At 36.6% G+C, this 17,840-nt stretch overlaps 1 protein-coding gene across 5 annotated transcripts in view; it reads left to right on the top strand.

Moving 5' to 3' along the window:
- VPS13C (vacuolar protein sorting 13 homolog C) overlaps nucleotides 1–17,840 on the top strand; it is a 100,388-nt gene that overhangs the window by 50,739 nt on the left and 31,809 nt on the right. For all 5 annotated transcript variants that reach the window (XM_068958197.1, XM_068958199.1, XM_068958198.1 and 2 more), the window contains 18 exons: nucleotides 164–331; nucleotides 789–1,093; nucleotides 1,480–1,624; nucleotides 2,859–3,015; nucleotides 3,848–3,978; nucleotides 5,093–5,262; nucleotides 5,813–6,051; nucleotides 7,386–7,615; nucleotides 7,872–7,964; nucleotides 9,083–9,448; nucleotides 10,770–10,859; nucleotides 11,291–11,446; nucleotides 12,513–12,777; nucleotides 13,657–13,817; nucleotides 14,342–14,463; nucleotides 14,722–15,016; nucleotides 16,338–16,727; nucleotides 17,039–17,143. In XM_068958197.1, the coding sequence (XP_068814298.1) occupies nucleotides 164–331; nucleotides 789–1,093; nucleotides 1,480–1,624; nucleotides 2,859–3,015; nucleotides 3,848–3,978; nucleotides 5,093–5,262; nucleotides 5,813–6,051; nucleotides 7,386–7,615; nucleotides 7,872–7,964; nucleotides 9,083–9,448; nucleotides 10,770–10,859; nucleotides 11,291–11,446; nucleotides 12,513–12,777; nucleotides 13,657–13,817; nucleotides 14,342–14,463; nucleotides 14,722–15,016; nucleotides 16,338–16,727; nucleotides 17,039–17,143 (3,588 nt within the window). The remainder of the gene's footprint in view (nucleotides 1–163; nucleotides 332–788; nucleotides 1,094–1,479; nucleotides 1,625–2,858; nucleotides 3,016–3,847; nucleotides 3,979–5,092; nucleotides 5,263–5,812; nucleotides 6,052–7,385; nucleotides 7,616–7,871; nucleotides 7,965–9,082; nucleotides 9,449–10,769; nucleotides 10,860–11,290; nucleotides 11,447–12,512; nucleotides 12,778–13,656; nucleotides 13,818–14,341; nucleotides 14,464–14,721; nucleotides 15,017–16,337; nucleotides 16,728–17,038; nucleotides 17,144–17,840) is intronic.

Below are 17,840 nucleotides of genomic sequence, written 5' to 3'. Positions count from 1 at the left end.
AACTGATTCAAATTCATGTTGTGCCTAGCATATATGTATCCAAGTACTGCTGATTAAAATACCGTTGATCTGTTAGTGGAAATATTTCTTATTTGGTAACTTAAGCAATAATTCTATGACAGTACTGCCCAGTGGTATTAACTATATGGACTTAATCTTCCAGGCTGTCTCCATAATGGGAGATGAAGTGTTTAGATTTAAAATGTCACTCTATCCAGATGCTACAGCAGGGGACGCCTACGCAGATATGTCAAAGGTGGATGGTAAAATGTCTCTGAAAGTTGGCTGCATCCAAATAGTTTATCTACATAAGTTCTTTATGTCTCTTTTGGTAAGACATCAGTTTTGATTCTCTTATTGGAATTACAAGGTTAAAAAAACAAAACAAAAAAGCTTCATATGCTGTTAGTGACCTCTTAATTGCAGTGAGCTGATCTACAAACATGTGGAAGTGTTTTGCTGAAGAAATGTCACTTCAAAGTTGCACTGCATTATAGAAGAATGAAAAATAAGCAGGATAACAAAAGCAAGCAGTGAATCCGGTGGTAGCTTTAATATCTTGCAGACTACACAAGTAAATGATGCTTTAGCTAGTACCTGACTCTGAGGTTTTTTTTTCTAGTTGGAAGCTTGTATGATGGAATTTGAAGTTTGAAACTTCTGCCACAGCTAAACTATTTTTCTGAAATTTACCTTTTGTCTGGAGCATGCTGTTTTGTGAGGGTTTTTTTGGTCTGTTTCATATAGGTTCTTGTTAGAACTCTTACCATTTTACTACTTTCCAATAGAACTTCCTAAACAATTTCCAGACTGCACAGGAGGCCCTGAGTGCAGTCACAGTCCAGGCAGCAGAAATGGCTGCTTCCAGCATGAAAGACTTCGCTAAAAAGAGCTTCCGTCTCTTAATGGATATCAACTTGAAAGCTCCAGTTATAGTTGTTCCTGAATCTTCGACTTCCTGTAATGCTATGGTAGCTGATCTTGGCTTAATCAGAGTTCAGAATGAATTTAAATTGGTGTCTTCAGATGAATCTTCTCTTCCTCCAGTCATTGACAGCATGGATGTGCAGCTGACTCATTTGAAATTATCAAGGTATAACATGGAGTTTTTTCTGTTTCGAGAAATTTTCATAAAGAAAACAGAGCCATGTTTCATGTGCAATGTTATTGTCTTATTGAAGACAATAGATAGGTGGAAGATGAAAGTGTACAATAAAAGCTGAGAAGTGCGTTTAGATAGAGACACAGACATGTCCACAGTCTCTAAAACTTTTTGGGGAAAAAGAAAAAAGGAATTTATAGGAAAGTAACTGAGTTGATCTTAAGTACCTGAAGGTGCATACCTGGGCATAAGTGCATGTACACACATTACCCAAATAAAAGTAGATCTGCAAATTATTTTGCTAGATTAAAGTGTGTTTTTTGGGATTCTGCAGCTGTTAAATCTCTTTGCTCTACTATTCTTCCCGCATTTTGTAGGTGCACTATATCTGCAGATTCTCAGCCAGATACTGAAATTCTGCGTCCTGTGAGTCTAGCTTTACTGGTCCAGAGAAATTTATCAGCAACTTGGTACCATAAATTCCCAGCAATTGGTATCAAAGGAGACCTAAAACCAATGCAGGTAATATTGTGACAAATTAGAGCTACACTAAAAGTTGCATTTATTCTTGAAGTAGTATCTAGTCTAGCTCAGGAGCTTGTGGACTCATTGCAGTTTGGGTCCTTTACAGAATGCTAAATGACTTCCAGCCTGACTGTTCAGTTTATAGCTCTGTTACAGTTTTGATATCATGTAATGAGTAGTTTTGGTGTTAATGCATCTAAACAGAGTAAAACCTACTTTTATTTCCTTTGGAATCTGTTGGATCCATCCTTTGAGTCAACAATCAGTAAAATCTGTCAAGTTTATCTGTTCAGTTAGCATTTAAAATCTAGTTATAAGGTTATAAATTGTTTATTCGGTCGTATTCAGGTTTTTTGAGTATTTAATAGATTTATTAGAAATTAAAAGGGTACATTTGGATCTGTTTTATTCTCTCTTATATTCTAAGAGAATTATACTGGAGCCTAGCAGTTCCAAATTAAGATTGGTATCTTTGTAGGGTGTGAAAGGGTTACTTCTCTTTCCTAGTGCTACCCATTAGGATTTAAGTGGGGAGAACTGGATCGGGAAGCCTTTTAATTGTTGATCAGTCCTATTTTATTGCTGTGTCTGTACTGTGGCCAAATGTAGCGCTTGTGAAGCACAGACAAAAATGAGCTGAAAAGAGTACCAGTATAAAACCTGCATGTAGAGAAAATGTTATAACTGTATGTGTTCTGGGCTTTTTAAGTGAGTGCATTTTATCGTTTCTTACTGATGCTTTCTTTTTCTTTTTTTTTCTTTTTTTCTTTTTTTGACCATGTTATATTGTGTTTGGATTCAGATTCGTAACTGTTTAAAGGCTTACTGAATGACAGTTGCTTTAAAGCATACTGCATAAATCTCGGCTTTGATGTTATCTTGTTACGTTTCTCTGTTACTTAAGTGTTAAGTAGTATCTGTAATCATAAATTACTTGTTTATTTAAGTAGGCAAAGAGTCTTTGCAAGACTGGAAAGTGCTTAACATCTGTGATCTTAGTTCTTTTTATAACTCCTTATAAGATGTAATACTTTAGGAAAAATGGACAAATCACTTTCTGTTAAAGTTTCGGATGTTTTGACCAGAATTGTTTTGACTGACAAGACTTGTTCATAGTGGAATCAGCATGTTGTTTTTTCTCAACCTTCATGTACTGTTGATGAAGATAGGGTTCTGCACTGGAAAGAAATACTGTCACCAAAAATGAAGCTGTGGGTTTATCACTTCACAGATTGCACTCAGCGAAGATGATCTAACTGTTGTCATGAAAATTTTACTTAAAAACCTTGGAGGGGCTTCTTCCCAGCCAAATACTGTGCAACAGAATATTGAAGATATGCAAACAGTAAAAAAAGGAGCAGTTGCAAGTGAATCTGATTTCTATGAGGGTATGTTCAGTTCAAATCCTGAATAGTTTTAAGGGGAGGATTACTTGCAAATTCAAATATGATATTTACCCAAAACATGTCAATGTATCTAAATAACTTTGCTTTCTTAACTGTTATTTATATTCTATCTATGGAAAGTTATAAATATGAATGTATGCATGTACTGAAAACATTGGCATGTGAGCTGTTGAGGCTCAAAAACTTTGTAGCTTTTTTTTGCGATTCATCTTTTACAGGAGTGATGTTCTTGTGCTTCTATCAAGGGCTTTTATAAGTTGCAAATGGTTTTTAAAAAAAAAAAAAAAAAGACATGCATATCCCCAGATGATAACACAAAATTGTAACAATGCAGGATATTCTTTTCAGTGTCAAAGAGTGTGTTAGTGTAAACACTGTATGTCTCTGCATGAATATTGTAATGCTTTGGTAAAATCATTTTTGTTCATAACTTAGTAATATTTTCAATGCAAAAAAACCTCCTTTTCAACTTACAGTTCAGTTGCTATACTATAACACTTTTGAAACTAAAGGAAGAGAAACTCTTTCGACAGTTTTGGTACTGTCTGTAGTTCTTCATTAAAACAGATGAAGAACAACCACACTTAATTAGTGAGAGCTTCTTAAAAGTTTTTGAACCAATCTGTGCTAGATAATTTTAACATTCCCTTGAACAGAGTAAAGGGATGTTCAATATACAAAAATGCAACATGTCCTGAGTAGTCTTCCTAACGTAGAGCTCTGTTTTGTGACTTTTTGATCTTAACAATTAAAAAAAGAAAAAAACCACACCATCCTGGTATTCTGAAAAAATGTATTTTCTGTTCACTAACAGATCCTCTTCTTGCTGTGGGACAGAGAAATGTTTCTACAGTTCAATCTTCTGCGGAATGTTATACAACACTTAAATTTGACTTTAATTTTGAGTCACTTTCAGTAATTCTCTACAATAGCGATAAAAATCAGGTTTGTGACAAAGCTTTTACTCTACACGTGGGGTGGGGAGTTTAAACCTCTTACCTTTCCAGAACTCAGGATAGTAAAACAAAGTTTTTTCTGTGTTAACTTTGTAATCGTTGCTTCACAGAGCTTATGCATTTTATTCTGAGACACTGAGATTTCATGGGAGGAAAACATTCGTCATTTGAAGGATGTTAGTGCATTTCTAACTTGCACTTAAAACAGAAACGACCTGCCCTGCCCCCCCCCCCCCCAAAAAAAAAAAAAAAAAAATCACCCTAAAAATTAAATTTGGTCATTTAAAGATAGATTCCAGTTCTGGAATCTAGCTTTCCAGAAGTGTGAAGAATATTAAGTGCCAGTGCTTAGGTGGTGCTAGTTCAGCCCATGGTGTATGTTTAACTAATAAGCAGAGCAGGTCTGAGCTGCAAACAACCTGTCCTTCCCCCTTGTATTGCCCTAAGTGTGAGCAATAGCAAACATCTCTCCTGTGCCAAAAACAGAAGAAAAGAGTATGTAATATTACCTCAGTATCAGGAGGTAATACATTGTCCAGACATATGAAGGTCTTGCTTTTTAAAGCTTGATGTATAGTGAATATTTGGTGGCTTTTTGTTAGAATAAGTAACGCAGAAATTTGTGATGCCTTTCATTTGAAGAGTGTGTTTTTCTTTTTAAAAAGCTATTGCAAAACTAGTATCAGCAGGAAGAAAATCAGTGTAATGGTATTTGATTTGAATGTCTTTTCCATATCCTTCCCACATAATGCTGAATAGATTTTGGACTTCTAGTTGTAAATGGGGTTGGCAAAGCATGTAGATGTAATGGGAGCGGAGAGATTCTCTGGTGGAAAGTTAGGATGGAATGCCTTCACTCGTATTCTGAACAACTGCTAGAAATGCAGTGAAGAAGCAACTCTACTGCAACCCAACTTGTTTGTTCTGTTTTCTCAGTCAGCTTCTTGGACTTAATTAATATGATTGGGAGACTGATGAACATAACAGGCTAACTTGATTTTGCCATTCCTCAGTTCAAATGTGTTTGGTGCTAGTGTCAAGAGAAACATGCCTACTGCTTTGTTTCGTGATAGCTAGTTTCATCATTTCTCGTTATTCTATAGAAGTCTCTGCTTTCACTGCATAGCGACAAGTTGCGCCTTGGTGAACTCCGACTGCATATCATGGCATCATCAGGGAAGATGTTTTCAGATGGCTCAATGGATATTAATGTTAAACTGAAGGCATGTACGCTGGATGATCTCAGAGACGGAGTTCAGAATGTGACTGAAAGGTAAATCTGAGTATATCAGAAATGAAAAAACTGCATGCAATTTGGGAGGAGGATTATTTTTCCTTGTTCTGTACTTCACTTCACGTGGGATTGATAACATTTAGGAAGACTTTCAATTTTTGTCATGCCGTACTCTAAATCATTGGGTTACGTAATTTTAATAATGCCAAACAGATTTATTTTATTTCTGTCCATCTCCCAGGTTATCAAAAAAAAGGGACATTCGAATATTTCAGTGAATTGTATAAAACAGCTTAGTAGAGCAACCAGCTTTAACTAGATAATTCTGTGCACTGAAATGCTAGTCTGATTATGTGCTGCATAACTAGTTCCTTACTTGTAGCACACAAATTTCAATTTGAAATTACTCTTCTGTAAGAGAGAAGTCCATACCCTATTATTTCTGTAGAAAATGGTTATTCCTTATGTTACATATAACTTTTTTGTTACTGTCAGAGGAAGAATTAATCAAATTACTTATGCAACCTAGTTGTTCTAGATCTATCTATAACAATATTTGAAATAATTCTTATTAAACTTATTTTTCCAGAATGATAGACAAGAAAGATGACACAAATGACAGTTCTATGATAGATATAAGCTACAAGCAGGATAAAAATGGGACTGAAGTGGTTGCTATCCTTGACAAGCTCTATATATGTGCCAGTATGGAGTTTCTGTTGACAGTAGCAGATTTCTTCATTAACTCAGTGCCAGCGTCCTCAGCTGAAGGATCTACACAGCTCCAATTAAAGCATGTGGCCTCTGGGAAGTCAAAGCCAGAAAAAGGTTTGTAAAACTTTCTCTCATTTATAGACTTCATACTGAAAATGGATTATACAGAATTGCTTGAGATGCTTATCTTACTCTCAGACTTAAACTGATTTATTCTTTGTTATGTGTGAGTTGACCAGCAATGTCATGGATTATTCTAAGCAGTAATAGACCTAACCTTGTTAGGTAGCGAAGTGGCTTTCCAACAGAGATAAGCATGGAAAATGACTCCTGCTAAACAGTATTTTTACTCATCTAATACTGTAAAGAAAGCATAATTAGGGTAAGTGCCATGTGCATAGTATTTAAAGTAAAAAGAACAACTCACCTTTTAGATACCAGTTGCAAAGAACGTCTTTAACTCTTACTTCCACAGGCTGGGAATTTTGAAACTTTATCCTATTATTTCAAAATAAGTTTTTTGACCGAAACAAACTTCGGAGGGGTTTATTTTGTTTCATTTTAAGTGATTGCCATGCTCCCTTCACTTGTGGTCAAACCTAATCTGTGGGTTCTGTCATCGAGCCTGCCCCCAAAAGCCCTCATATTTCCTTTGGGAAGGTTGATAGAGCAGTGGGAGCAAGCTGCAGGTTCTCTGAATTGCCCTAATGACATGAGCAGAGGACTCTGCTGCTCTTCCCTTGTGGAAGATGCACACAAGTCCTGTGATGAGAAAGGGACAGTAGGCACTTCAGAAAAATAGCACTTAGTGGACGCTTGGGACTATGTAAATTGTGTTGTTGGATGTAACCCACGATGTCTATCTCTGCTTTTTCTGTGGTGCACCCAGCCTCAAATTGGCGCCTGTTCCATTATGTATGTGCGATGTGCCAATGTTTCCAGGAATTATTAGACTTAACCTATATAATGAGTCCCAGCATGCAGGAGGATCACACACCACTCTGCTGCCTGTCACTGGAAATCAAAGTGCCTTCCTCAGCCGCTAGGGCATCCCTAGGATAGAACATTTTGCTTTTAAATGGAATAAATATAATGTGGTTCTCTTCTGTTTGAAGACTGGGTGTTCAGACATGAAAATCCATGTTGTTGGTTTAGCTTCAATTAGTATATCTTCACTCTAAAGAAGTTGGTTACTTTTGACAATGACCTGGGAGTAATGGTTTCCATCTTGGCTTTGTACAGCCAGTCTTAGATAGACTAACTACAATGTCTATATATAGAAGGAAACAGTTTCTACATAAAAAGACTTTAACAACATTAGTTGTTAAATTTACACTTCTCGAAATTATGCACTACTTTTTTTTTAATACAGAGTTTAATTATTACCTATATAACAGTGCTCTCAAACTTTTTATATTCAAGGATTTTTTTAAAATTTATTTTCACAGAGATACTGGTACGGCCAAATATGACAGTGAAAGCTGTAATCATGGATCCAGAAATTGTGTTTGTTGCAAATTTGACCAGGGCTGATGCCCCCGCCTTAAAAGTTTCCTTCCAATGTGACTTTTCTCTGGCATCTGGAAAGCTTGTGCAGAGGATGACAGCTCAAGTAAAAGACTTTAAAGTGTTGGCCTGTGCCTTTCTCCAAGAAAAACAAGACAAGAGTGTTACTACGGTGAGGAAACTTGTTTTTTGCACTCACTGAGAAAAGTAATGACGCTAGTTCTTTTAAACTTCTGGTACAAAAGAGCTTTTGCGTGAATTTGAATACTTCCATGAAGCACAACAACATGTTATAACGTTATAGCATAAGTTATGAGAAGTATTTTATGCAACCTGTATCCTTTGGCCTATGGAATTAAAAAATGCAAGACCGTTAAAGTCTGGAATCCAGGAATTACCTTAATGATCAAATTATATTTTTTACTCAGGTGTTACGACCATGTTCTTTGGTAATGGAAAGCATGACACATGTCTCAGATTTACAAACTGTAGTAGTAACAGTAGAAGAACTTACTATAAAGGTAAGTAAGATTATTAAAGCTGTCTTTGGAAGAACTGCTGTGTTTCTCAAAGGAGCTGTAGCTTGACTTTTGAAATTTATATATTCCTATTCAAAATTTCAATTTTCCCCATTACTTTAATCCTGATAATAGGCACTTAAATGCTCTTCAGAGCTTTTCTGTGTTGGAAAGCACTCCTACCGGTGTCTTCCAGATTTATACTCCCCCATCCGCTTTCTCTTCAGAGACTGATAAACAGGAAAAATAAAACCACGTATAGACAATATGAAAAGGTCAAAGTATCCCTGTTGAGGAAAATATAGAATGCTTTCTCCAGTTAACTAAAACATTAGTGCTTTTAAATGATGCGGAGTTCTGGTGGTTTGTGGGTGTGGGTTTGTGAGGTTTTTGCACGTGTAGTTGCACTAGCTGCTTCACACAAGGACGCTCAAATTTAAGGCTGTTAACTTGATTTCCAGGCTGATATACAATGTAAAATACCTTATTTTTAATGGGTGAATTAATAAGCTGGTTATGTCTACAGTAAACGCCTTTCTGACTAAAATTAGATAGCTGCTCTTTGAAAAGTTCACCAGTTTGCATTTTTGATCTGAAAAGGATATCAGTGGTGAAACTTTAAATTTGGAGCAATAGTACATTGTATGTTTAAATGTACTGTTAATAGCAGTGGTGTTGTACATAACTCTGCAAATATGCTGTTTTGGACACATTGAGCTTCTTAAAAGTTAACCTCAATATGTTGATGCTTTACAATGTAATAGGAAAAGAGGGAAATTGACTGCAGTTATGGGACTACCATATATCAGTACCATATATCAGTAAAAGTGAGATTCCAGCCAGAAAATATTGTTCTTGAGCCTGTGGGATTATGAGGGAGGAATTAGAAAAATGAAAGTAGGAAATGAAAGTAAGAGGAGGTCCATCAACGGGTTCCTTTTCTTGATCTTGAAATATAAGTTACTTAAATCTCGTGAGTGCCTTGTCATGCTGTGTATCTGTATAAAGAACTCCAGAGGTATTTGCCGTTTTCCATTTCCCCTGTATTTTACATGCTAATCAACTTTTTAAAAACGTTTTGAGCTATAAGAGTTGTCGTCATCTTTTTCTTCCCTCTCAAGATCTCACCGATAATTCTGAATACTGTAATGACCATTATGGCTGCCATAAAACCAAAGACAGCGGAGGAGAGTTTTAGAGGAGCAGCTGAAGTTTCTGAGAATTTGTGGCAAGTGAAGTCTGTCGATCAATGCAATGCTTGGTTTCTTGGTGTGGATGTAGCCACAGAAGCGACAGAAACTTTTAAGGACCGTGAGCATGTTCTGAAACAAGAGAAGTTTGACGTTGTAGTGAAATCTTTTCAGATCACCTTGGAATGTGGCCTGGGACATCGTACTGTTCCTTTGTTATTAGTAGAATCTGTATTTTCAGGTGTTCTAAAAAACTGGTCTTCACTCATGGAGGCCACAGCTGATATGGCACTGGAGGTATGTAGACTCAAATTATTATTTTTTAAAAATATTTCTTCACCTTTCATGATGTTTGAGTAAGTTCATTTGTAATAGGGTTTTTAAGTGCTAAATTATTGGTTTACATTGTAATGTTCTTAATTCTTTAGTACTCAGACAATTATGATTAAGTATAGTACAGTTTTATGGACTAACTATATGCATAGATAAACATTGCTGTACATACAATTGATAGGACTTTTTAATGGTCTTTTTTAATTGCTACTGTGGAGGACTCTTTGTTTCTCTTGATGTTTTTGCATATTCACTCTTTGCTGTGTGAACAGTAAGCTTGGCCAAGTAGAATATTCATATTTAACTCTTTCTTGCTTTAGCATATCTAGCTTGTGTTCAGTGTTTTATCTGTTTCCTCTAAATCTTCTTTAAATCTTGGATTGCAGCAGTGCCGTATTTGTATTGCCACCTATTACAACTCTCTTTCACCATGATACAGTAATCTCTTAGATGGGCTAATGCCATGTAATTAGTCTGTTACGGAGGTGACATGTTGAAGTTTCATATAAACAGATACAGAACTATCACGTGTGATAGGTTAACTATGTTTTAGTCATATTCTGTCAGTTTAACAAATGTGCCCTACATAGTCCATTGTATATTGGATATGCCGCTAGCCGCCTTTCCATTGCTAGATATGCATGTTGTGATGGAAGATATCAATATTTAAGTAAGATGCATTTCTAATCATATGCGTACACACATATACAACCTGGGGAAGGAACTCTCCTCCCTGGAGGGAGGAGGCATGAAGATGAGGGGAAGCGGTCCACAGCTTCTCCTGTTCAGATTTGCAGTGATGGAAGGGAAATTCTATTTCGGCTCAATGCGGACTATGGATTAGGTGAATTGTTCCAGGGGGCCAGATCCAGGGTAAAGAGTTCTTGCCCTGGCTGATGGTTATTTCATAGTATCATGAAGGTACTTACAGGATTGAAATTCTTTGATCTAAAAGCTGTTTTTACAGGCACCATAGGAGCTAGTAGAAACTGTGTTATGTTAGTAAAGGTGTGAAACAAAAAGTTAAGGAATTTCCACGTTATCTGGTCCTATTTCTCTTAAAGCAAGTCAGATAACATAAAATGATGTCACTGAAGAAAAATGTATGATCTATTATGTGAGTATTAGTTTTTGAAGCCTTTAAAAATGAATATTAGGCCCCTGAAATTTGAAACCAAGGTTGAAAAAAGGCCATTTTTCATAATACGAAAGTGTACTAGCTGGCATAGAAGGAGCTTAGTTCTTTATTTTTAGCTACCATATTTAATTTTGGTTCTTTCTTTAGGTTCACTATTACAATGAATCTTATGCAGTGTGGGAGCCTCTTATTGAACGAATTGAAGGAGGGAGGAAGCAGTGGAGTTTAAAACTGGAAGTATGTAAAAAAAACCATTGGAAACTCTGAAATATTCACTGTGAATAGACAGCTATATGCTAATAGTTTTATGTAATACATTTCAAATGCTGTTGCTCTGAAGGAGTTGTGCAGTTTGACATGGAAAAATTCAGTCTGTAGACATCTTGGGGTTTTCTGATTAATGTTGTTTATCCACTGCATGGGCAAAATGAAGCATGTAGCCAGGTGTACAGAGTGGGAAGAAAATAACTTGCTTGTCTTCAGTATTGGTATAAACTTTGCCTGTTACTGATAAGTTCACGTATTAGATATCTTATAGATTTACAGGGTGAAATAGGTTTTTCTTTGCTTTGGGAAAATTTCACATCTAGGTAAACCTTTTTCTTATTTTATCATAGGAGAACGTAATTCCTTGTATTCATAGCTGCCTAATTAAATTTTTCTTTTAGGTAAAGACTAACCCTGTCCAAGAGAGAAGCCTGATGCCTGGGGATGACTTTATTGTTCTTCCTGAGCCACAAACTGCAGTTAACATCTCTTCAAAGGATACTATGAATATAACAATATCCAAAAGTTGTCTTGCTGTTTTTGATAATTTAGCCAAGGTAATTCTAGCAGGCAGAAGGTGCTGAAGTATTTGGCTGTTGAAGAACTTTTTCTCACAAGTCACTGATTGTTCTGCTGCTCTGACAAAGGTTATGTTGTGGGAATAAGGAGTTGGATTAATGGTCCTTTAGAGTTAATGAAAAGGTGATAACAGCTTTTTAACGAAGGCTGTTCCTGTGTTAGGAGAATGTGTGCTTATGCAGGACTGAGGGGAGCGGTAGCGGGGTGGGGAGATGGAAGGGAAGTACGTTTTTCTTTTAATATATCAGAAAACAGATTGTAGGAAACAACCGTGTTTCTTGGAGTGTTTAATTTTCATTTAGTCTGCTCCTTAACCTCCTGTTTGTAAGACTGTTCCTTAATATGATGCCACGAAAAGTTTGGTTAGGGGAATGGGCCTTCAAACTGAGGAAGCAGAATGCCCAGTGTGTTTTTAAAAAAAAAAAAAAATAAATAAATATTTTTTCCTGTGTCTATAAGGAATGCTGAGATTATATTTCTCCTTTTTTTGTAGGGAGAGGAATTTTTGGTCACTAGAACAAGCTATTTATATACAGTGTGACTAACATACGTTTACTTTTGTAATTCTAAATGAATATCAGTTCTCTGAGAGTGAGAGAGAGTAAGAGTAAGTTCTTTAAGCAAATATAGCTTATGTTGTTTTGGGTCAGTTAATATGGCTTTGTGTAATAACAATGTTTGATAGCAGAAGTTGTGGTTGAGGATGTAGCGCATGGTAAATGTGCTTGGGCCTTCTGTGTCCCAGATCTTTTAGTTTTTTTTTTTCTATAACCCAACAATCAAAAAAAAAAAAAACCTGTGAGGTGCATGCACTTATTGTGGTATCGACATTTGCTGCAAGTCCCAAAACAAAAACAAAATCTTTTGGAAGTAACCTGCAGTCTCCTGAAATATCACTTTGCAAAGCAGAGGTGCTACAGTGTATGTAACTTTTTTAATCCAGAATAATATTTTCTGGGCACTTTCTTTTAAAGCCTTTCAACCTTACATTGATGTTGTTGTGACTGTTTGCATATAACAAATTCTATATGTTCTTCATTACAGGCTTTTTCAGAAGGGACTGCATCTACGTTTGACTATTCCTTTAAAGACTCGGCTCCTTTCATAGTGAAAAATGCCCTAGGTGTTCCCCTCAAAGTGCTTCCTAGCTCCAGTTTTCGGATAGTTGATTCAGTTCAAAAGGAAAACATGAACAAAGTAGAAATTGGTCAGAGCATGGAATTGGAATACTCTATTTTTGAACCTCTTCAGCAAAGAAAGTTATCTGCCGTGTACCGACAAGAAAGCTCCCTTTTCTCTTTAAATTTAGGTATTGTGCTGGGGAATGCTACACATTACGTTAGTGTTGAGGATGGGGAAAATGGGGGAGTCAGCATGGTAATCCATAGGTTAAATTTAATGTAAGCAGAGTTCAGGTGAAGCACGTTCTGTGGTGAAACTACTTCTGAGTACTGATGGGAGGAAAAAAAAAATCTTGTAAGCCTGACAATACTGGACTACTTATAAGGAAGTGAAACTCCTTCTCTCCAGTTTTTCCAGAGACTGAAAAGTCCAATTTTTACTTTTGCATTGGAAAAAAAATGGAACATTATCTAGTGGAGTCAGTGACAGGCCATCTTGCAGACTCAAGGAACATAGGCCTGTAATTTCCCTCTCCTTTTAAACAGAATTTTCATTCCTGGTCATTCCCACTACTATTTTTATTTCTGCAGTTGGTCACTTTCTTGAGAGCAGTTACGATTTTTCTGTGTTTTCAGCTTTGCTAGAAAATGTTCCTAGGAGACTAGGATGTAGTAACTCCTAATACGTAATGCTGTTGTTTTTTCCTTTTCCCTCCCATCTTCTATGAAAGTATTGGGCTGTGATACCAAAATTATGTTCTGTGTTGCAACTGTTCACTCACCCAAAAAATACTTAAGTGTAATGTTTGGTGTATCTACCGTGCCATGTGGAAATAACAATCTGAAGCTAGGGAAGGTAAAGGTCTTCAGAGAAGCTTGCTCTAAAAGCTGTCCACTTTTCCTTTGCACTCAAATATCATTTCAAGTTACTTTTGCTGGAAGGCAACTTTGGTTGTTGTTGGATTTAGAGAATCTTAAGTGTTGCTCAAATCTTTAGCACAAATCTTTAGCACAGTACTCTGATTTGTAGTTGTTTCTTATAATTATGACTTTTTTTTATGGATTAGAAATTCAAGGATATAACGAGGTGGTGAACGTTCCCATAACGAAACCAGGTCGTCGACTATATAACATAAGAAATCTTCTTGTTGATAGTTCGGACTCTGTCCTTGTACAGATAGATGCTACAGAAGGAAATAAGATTATTACTGTACGATCTCCTCTGCAGGTAAACCAAAAACAAAAAACCCCTCCCCTCCAAAAGCCTCAAAATATCCAAAAGCAGTGTTCTCTCAATGAATGACTTTGCTTTTATTTCTTAATGCACTTTTTTGAGATCATCCTTTTCCAAAAAGTTGTTTAATGTAAAAGATTCTTAATGTATTTTGTATATATGCTTCTCCCTGAGAAACGATCAAGATTGTGGGTTTTTGGAGTGTTGCTTTGTTTGTGTTTTAATTTTGGATTTCATAATATCCTCATCCTTGGGGATGGAATATGTACCTTTTATGTGACATGATATTTTAAGCATGTTTTTCGATTCATGGAACTTAAAATGAGCATAGTCTTCTCATGCTTGCATATTTTTTTTACTTCAATACTATGTCTCTTACTATATAAGACAAGTGTAAGTGTGTTTCCAGAAGAGTTTGTTTAACTCTACTAATTTTTTTCCCTTGTTTTATTCATACTTTTTCCTTTAGAAATTTGTACAATACAAATGTAATGAAACTTTATGCATTTTTATCATAGATCAAGAACCACTTCTCCATCCCGTTCCTAATCTATAAATTGGCTAGAGACTCCAGACTGCTGGAGCCCATTGGCATATCTAAGCCAGAAGAGGAATTTCATGTTCCTTTACATTCTTACAGGTACGCTTCCTCTACTATTAGGACTCTTCGTTGTGAGACTGATATACAAATGCAGCATTCCTGTGGAAGCTTACGTGCGCACTTGGAACTGTTTTTTCCAGATGCTAAAAAAACCCCCCACAAACGTTATCTTTGTTAGATAGTTGTGCAGTATGCTGCAAAAGCTCTCCAGAATGTTAGCATTTGCTTTCAAACAGATGAAGTTTGTTGTCAATGAAAAACTGTTTTGTATACTGTGAACTTGTCCTCTTTCCATAGGTGTCATCTATATATTCAACCAACAGGAATGTTAGAAGGTCAATTCAAAGAGTCTACAACTTACATTGTTTGGAGGGAAGAGCTACATCGGAGCAGTGAAGTAAAATGCTTGTTACAGTGCCCATCCACTGAGACAAATTTCTTGCCTCTAGTAGTCAGCACAACAGCTGTACCTGATCAACTGACTTTTATTTCAACATGTGGAGAGGAGTGGGATCCTGCCTATATTATCCACCTTTACCCTACACTGACTGTGAGGAACCTTCTGCCATACTCATTGAGGTATTTACTTGAGGTAGGATATCTTCCAATCTTATTTTTAGAGCCTTTACTTGATTTTTAAATCAGATCACCTTCCATTTAGAATGGAAGGTGGAGGTACTATAGAAGATACTGGAATGCTGCGTGACGTTTTTTCTGTTATAGCTGAGTGGATTGGTTTTGGGGGATTAACTGCTGTTTCTTTGGGTATGCTGTGCCAATTCTGCTTTGTTCCTGAAACAACAGTCCTGCACCCGATAGGTCTTTTTCTTTTACACCCTTCCAAGATTCTGTTTGTGTTTTTCAGGATAGCTTTCAGTTCTCAGAGAGGCATAAGGAAGAGTGCCTGAGCTATGTAGAACGCGTTTCTTCCACACAAACACAGCTTCTCTCTGTTCTGGCATGGATTCTTTATTGAGGACTATTATGAGGTCTCACTTGCCCAATCGTGGAAGAATTCTTCACAGGATACTATGCAGACTTTTTCCCCCTTGTTTCAGTATCTTTGGTATTTAATATTTCTTTATGAAAGCTGAGTGATTTTCAGTAAATGGAAGAAGAGTGCAGATTTAGAACCATTGTCCTAATTTGTTCTGCTTTGTTCTGCTGATATAATTAGCTGTGGCTTTTGTTTAAATCTGTCTTTTACTTCTGCCCAAAATGCTAATGGCAGTATTTCTGGTTTTCTTTCCCTTCACTGCACTTCTGTACCCAAAGTACAGAATGTGGAACAGGTTGTTGCCTTGAATGAGGAGCCAGAAACTAGTGGCTGAACTCTAATGCTGAAGTCACTGTATTTGCAGGCAGCTATGTGCTCATGGTATTCATATCCTTTAACTGATCAAGCCTGGTCACTGCTGAATACAAAAACAATTCCTCAGTGTAAATTAGGAAAGCTACTGTTCTGGGATGCTACTCCCTGAGGAGAGCTGGGTTACCAAACAGCTGGGCCCAGCTGTCAGGGTTTCCTGTGTGAATGTGCAAAGTCTCAGCCATGAATCTGCAGAGCAACCCAGTTCAGTGCTGCGCGTGGTATCATTTGTATACAAACGAAAACTCATGGCTGAAATCCGTTGAAAAATGTGGAGAAGGGAAGGAACAGATAGTGGACATATTGGAACCAGACTGTCTTCCTGAAATCCAGAATTAATTAGTTTTTAATGTCCTGCAAGAAAAGTGCTGTTGATCTGAAATTATTCATAGGATCAGGCTCAAATAAAAGTGATTAGGCATTTGGACATATGGTACTGAAATACCTGAAATACATTCTGCAAGAGAAGAATAACATGCTGCTTTGGGAACATCTAACTTTTCTACATTAAAAGCCTAATTCTCCCCTTTTAATTTCGGTACAGGGAACAGCAGAAGCTCGTGAGTTGCCAGAAGGGAGTGCTGCAGATGTTTTTCATGCAAGAATCAATGGAGAATTAATGGAGCTTGTATTGATAAAATACCAGGGCAAAAACTGGAATGGACATCTTAAAATTCGTGATGGGATGCCTGAATTTTTTCCAGTGTGTTTCACATCACATTCTGCAGAAGTGATGACAGTGGATATTTACATACATATCAGACGAATTGGAAGTCGTATGATCTTGTCTGTGTTCAGTCCTTATTGGTTAATCAACAAGACTTCCCGTGTTCTCCAGTATCGAGCTGAAGATACTCATGTGAAGCATCCAGCCGATTACAGAGATATTGTTTTGTTCTCCTTTAAGAAGAAAAATATTTTTAGTAAAAATAAGGTATGCTTATTTTGGGTGGCCTTTTTTGTTGTTGTTTTTTAAAATCCTCTTTTGAAGAAAAGAACTAAGCTGTATTTCTTATTCCCTTCCTCCTGCCCCAGTCTTCCTGTAATATCGTCTTTCCCAGGCATCAAGCACAGACCAATAAAGCAAAATGAGAATAGTGAGACTACATGCCTAAGCTTATCTTAACTTTTAGGTTTTAAAAGCGTTTAAATGTCTTCTAGATGTGTGGAAAAAATTGTGCTCCATAATGTATGAACTGTAAAATTAAAATGAATTTACTAAAGTTGTCCTTTTTTTGTGTATAGATCCAGTTATGTATTTCAACTAGCACTTGGTCCAGTAGCTTTTCCCTTGATACCGTAGGAAGCTATGGATGTGTCAGATGTTCAGCTAATAACAGAGATTATCTGGTAAGATATGCCTCTGTAACTTGTGGGGTTTTCTTGGGGTATTTTTGGCTTGGTGGTGGCTGTTTCTTTGAAGCCATTATTTTCCACTTCTTAAGTTGCTTTTAACTATTCAAATATTTAATATGTCTAGGATAATGTTTTTTATGCCACAGATTGATTTTTTTATGCTGTTTGTCACCTGATAAGAATTAATTTCACCAACAGGGAAGCTGCAGTATAATTTGTAAATGTCTGTCTATGTAACAATTAAGTATCTAGCGTTAGGCTGTTCAAAAATGTACTGGTGAACTCCTGTAATACAGATGATTATAAGAATTCACATTCAAAATTCATAATTTTTTAGATGTGTTTAGACCCTGTTTAGACCCTCATTCAGCAGCCTCCTCTAAGACTAGGTCTCTGAGACTAAGTAGAATGAAAACCACAATTCTTAATAGTATGCACATACATGGGCAGTTTTGATTCCACATACTCTTTAACTGAACTCTGATATAATCATTGACTACTGTTGCCTTGTTTTATTGTAGAGAGGTTCTAGTTTGATTTACTCTTCTAAATTGGTTTAAAAAAAAAAAAAGCTACAGCTCTGTGGGGTTTTTTTGTTATGTGATTTTTTTTTTTTTTTCTTCTCCGCTGTGTTGGCTGTGTTGCATGCTTCCCTGGGTTGTGCTACGTACTGCTTGATCCTTTTGCTGCA

This window comes from Struthio camelus, chromosome 12 (assembly GCF_040807025.1).
Source record: "Struthio camelus isolate bStrCam1 chromosome 12, bStrCam1.hap1, whole genome shotgun sequence".
Lineage (NCBI taxonomy): Eukaryota > Metazoa > Chordata > Aves > Struthioniformes > Struthionidae > Struthio > Struthio camelus.
The sequence above is the reverse complement of the archived record's forward strand: the minus strand, read 5'-3'. Positions and strand labels throughout refer to the sequence as shown.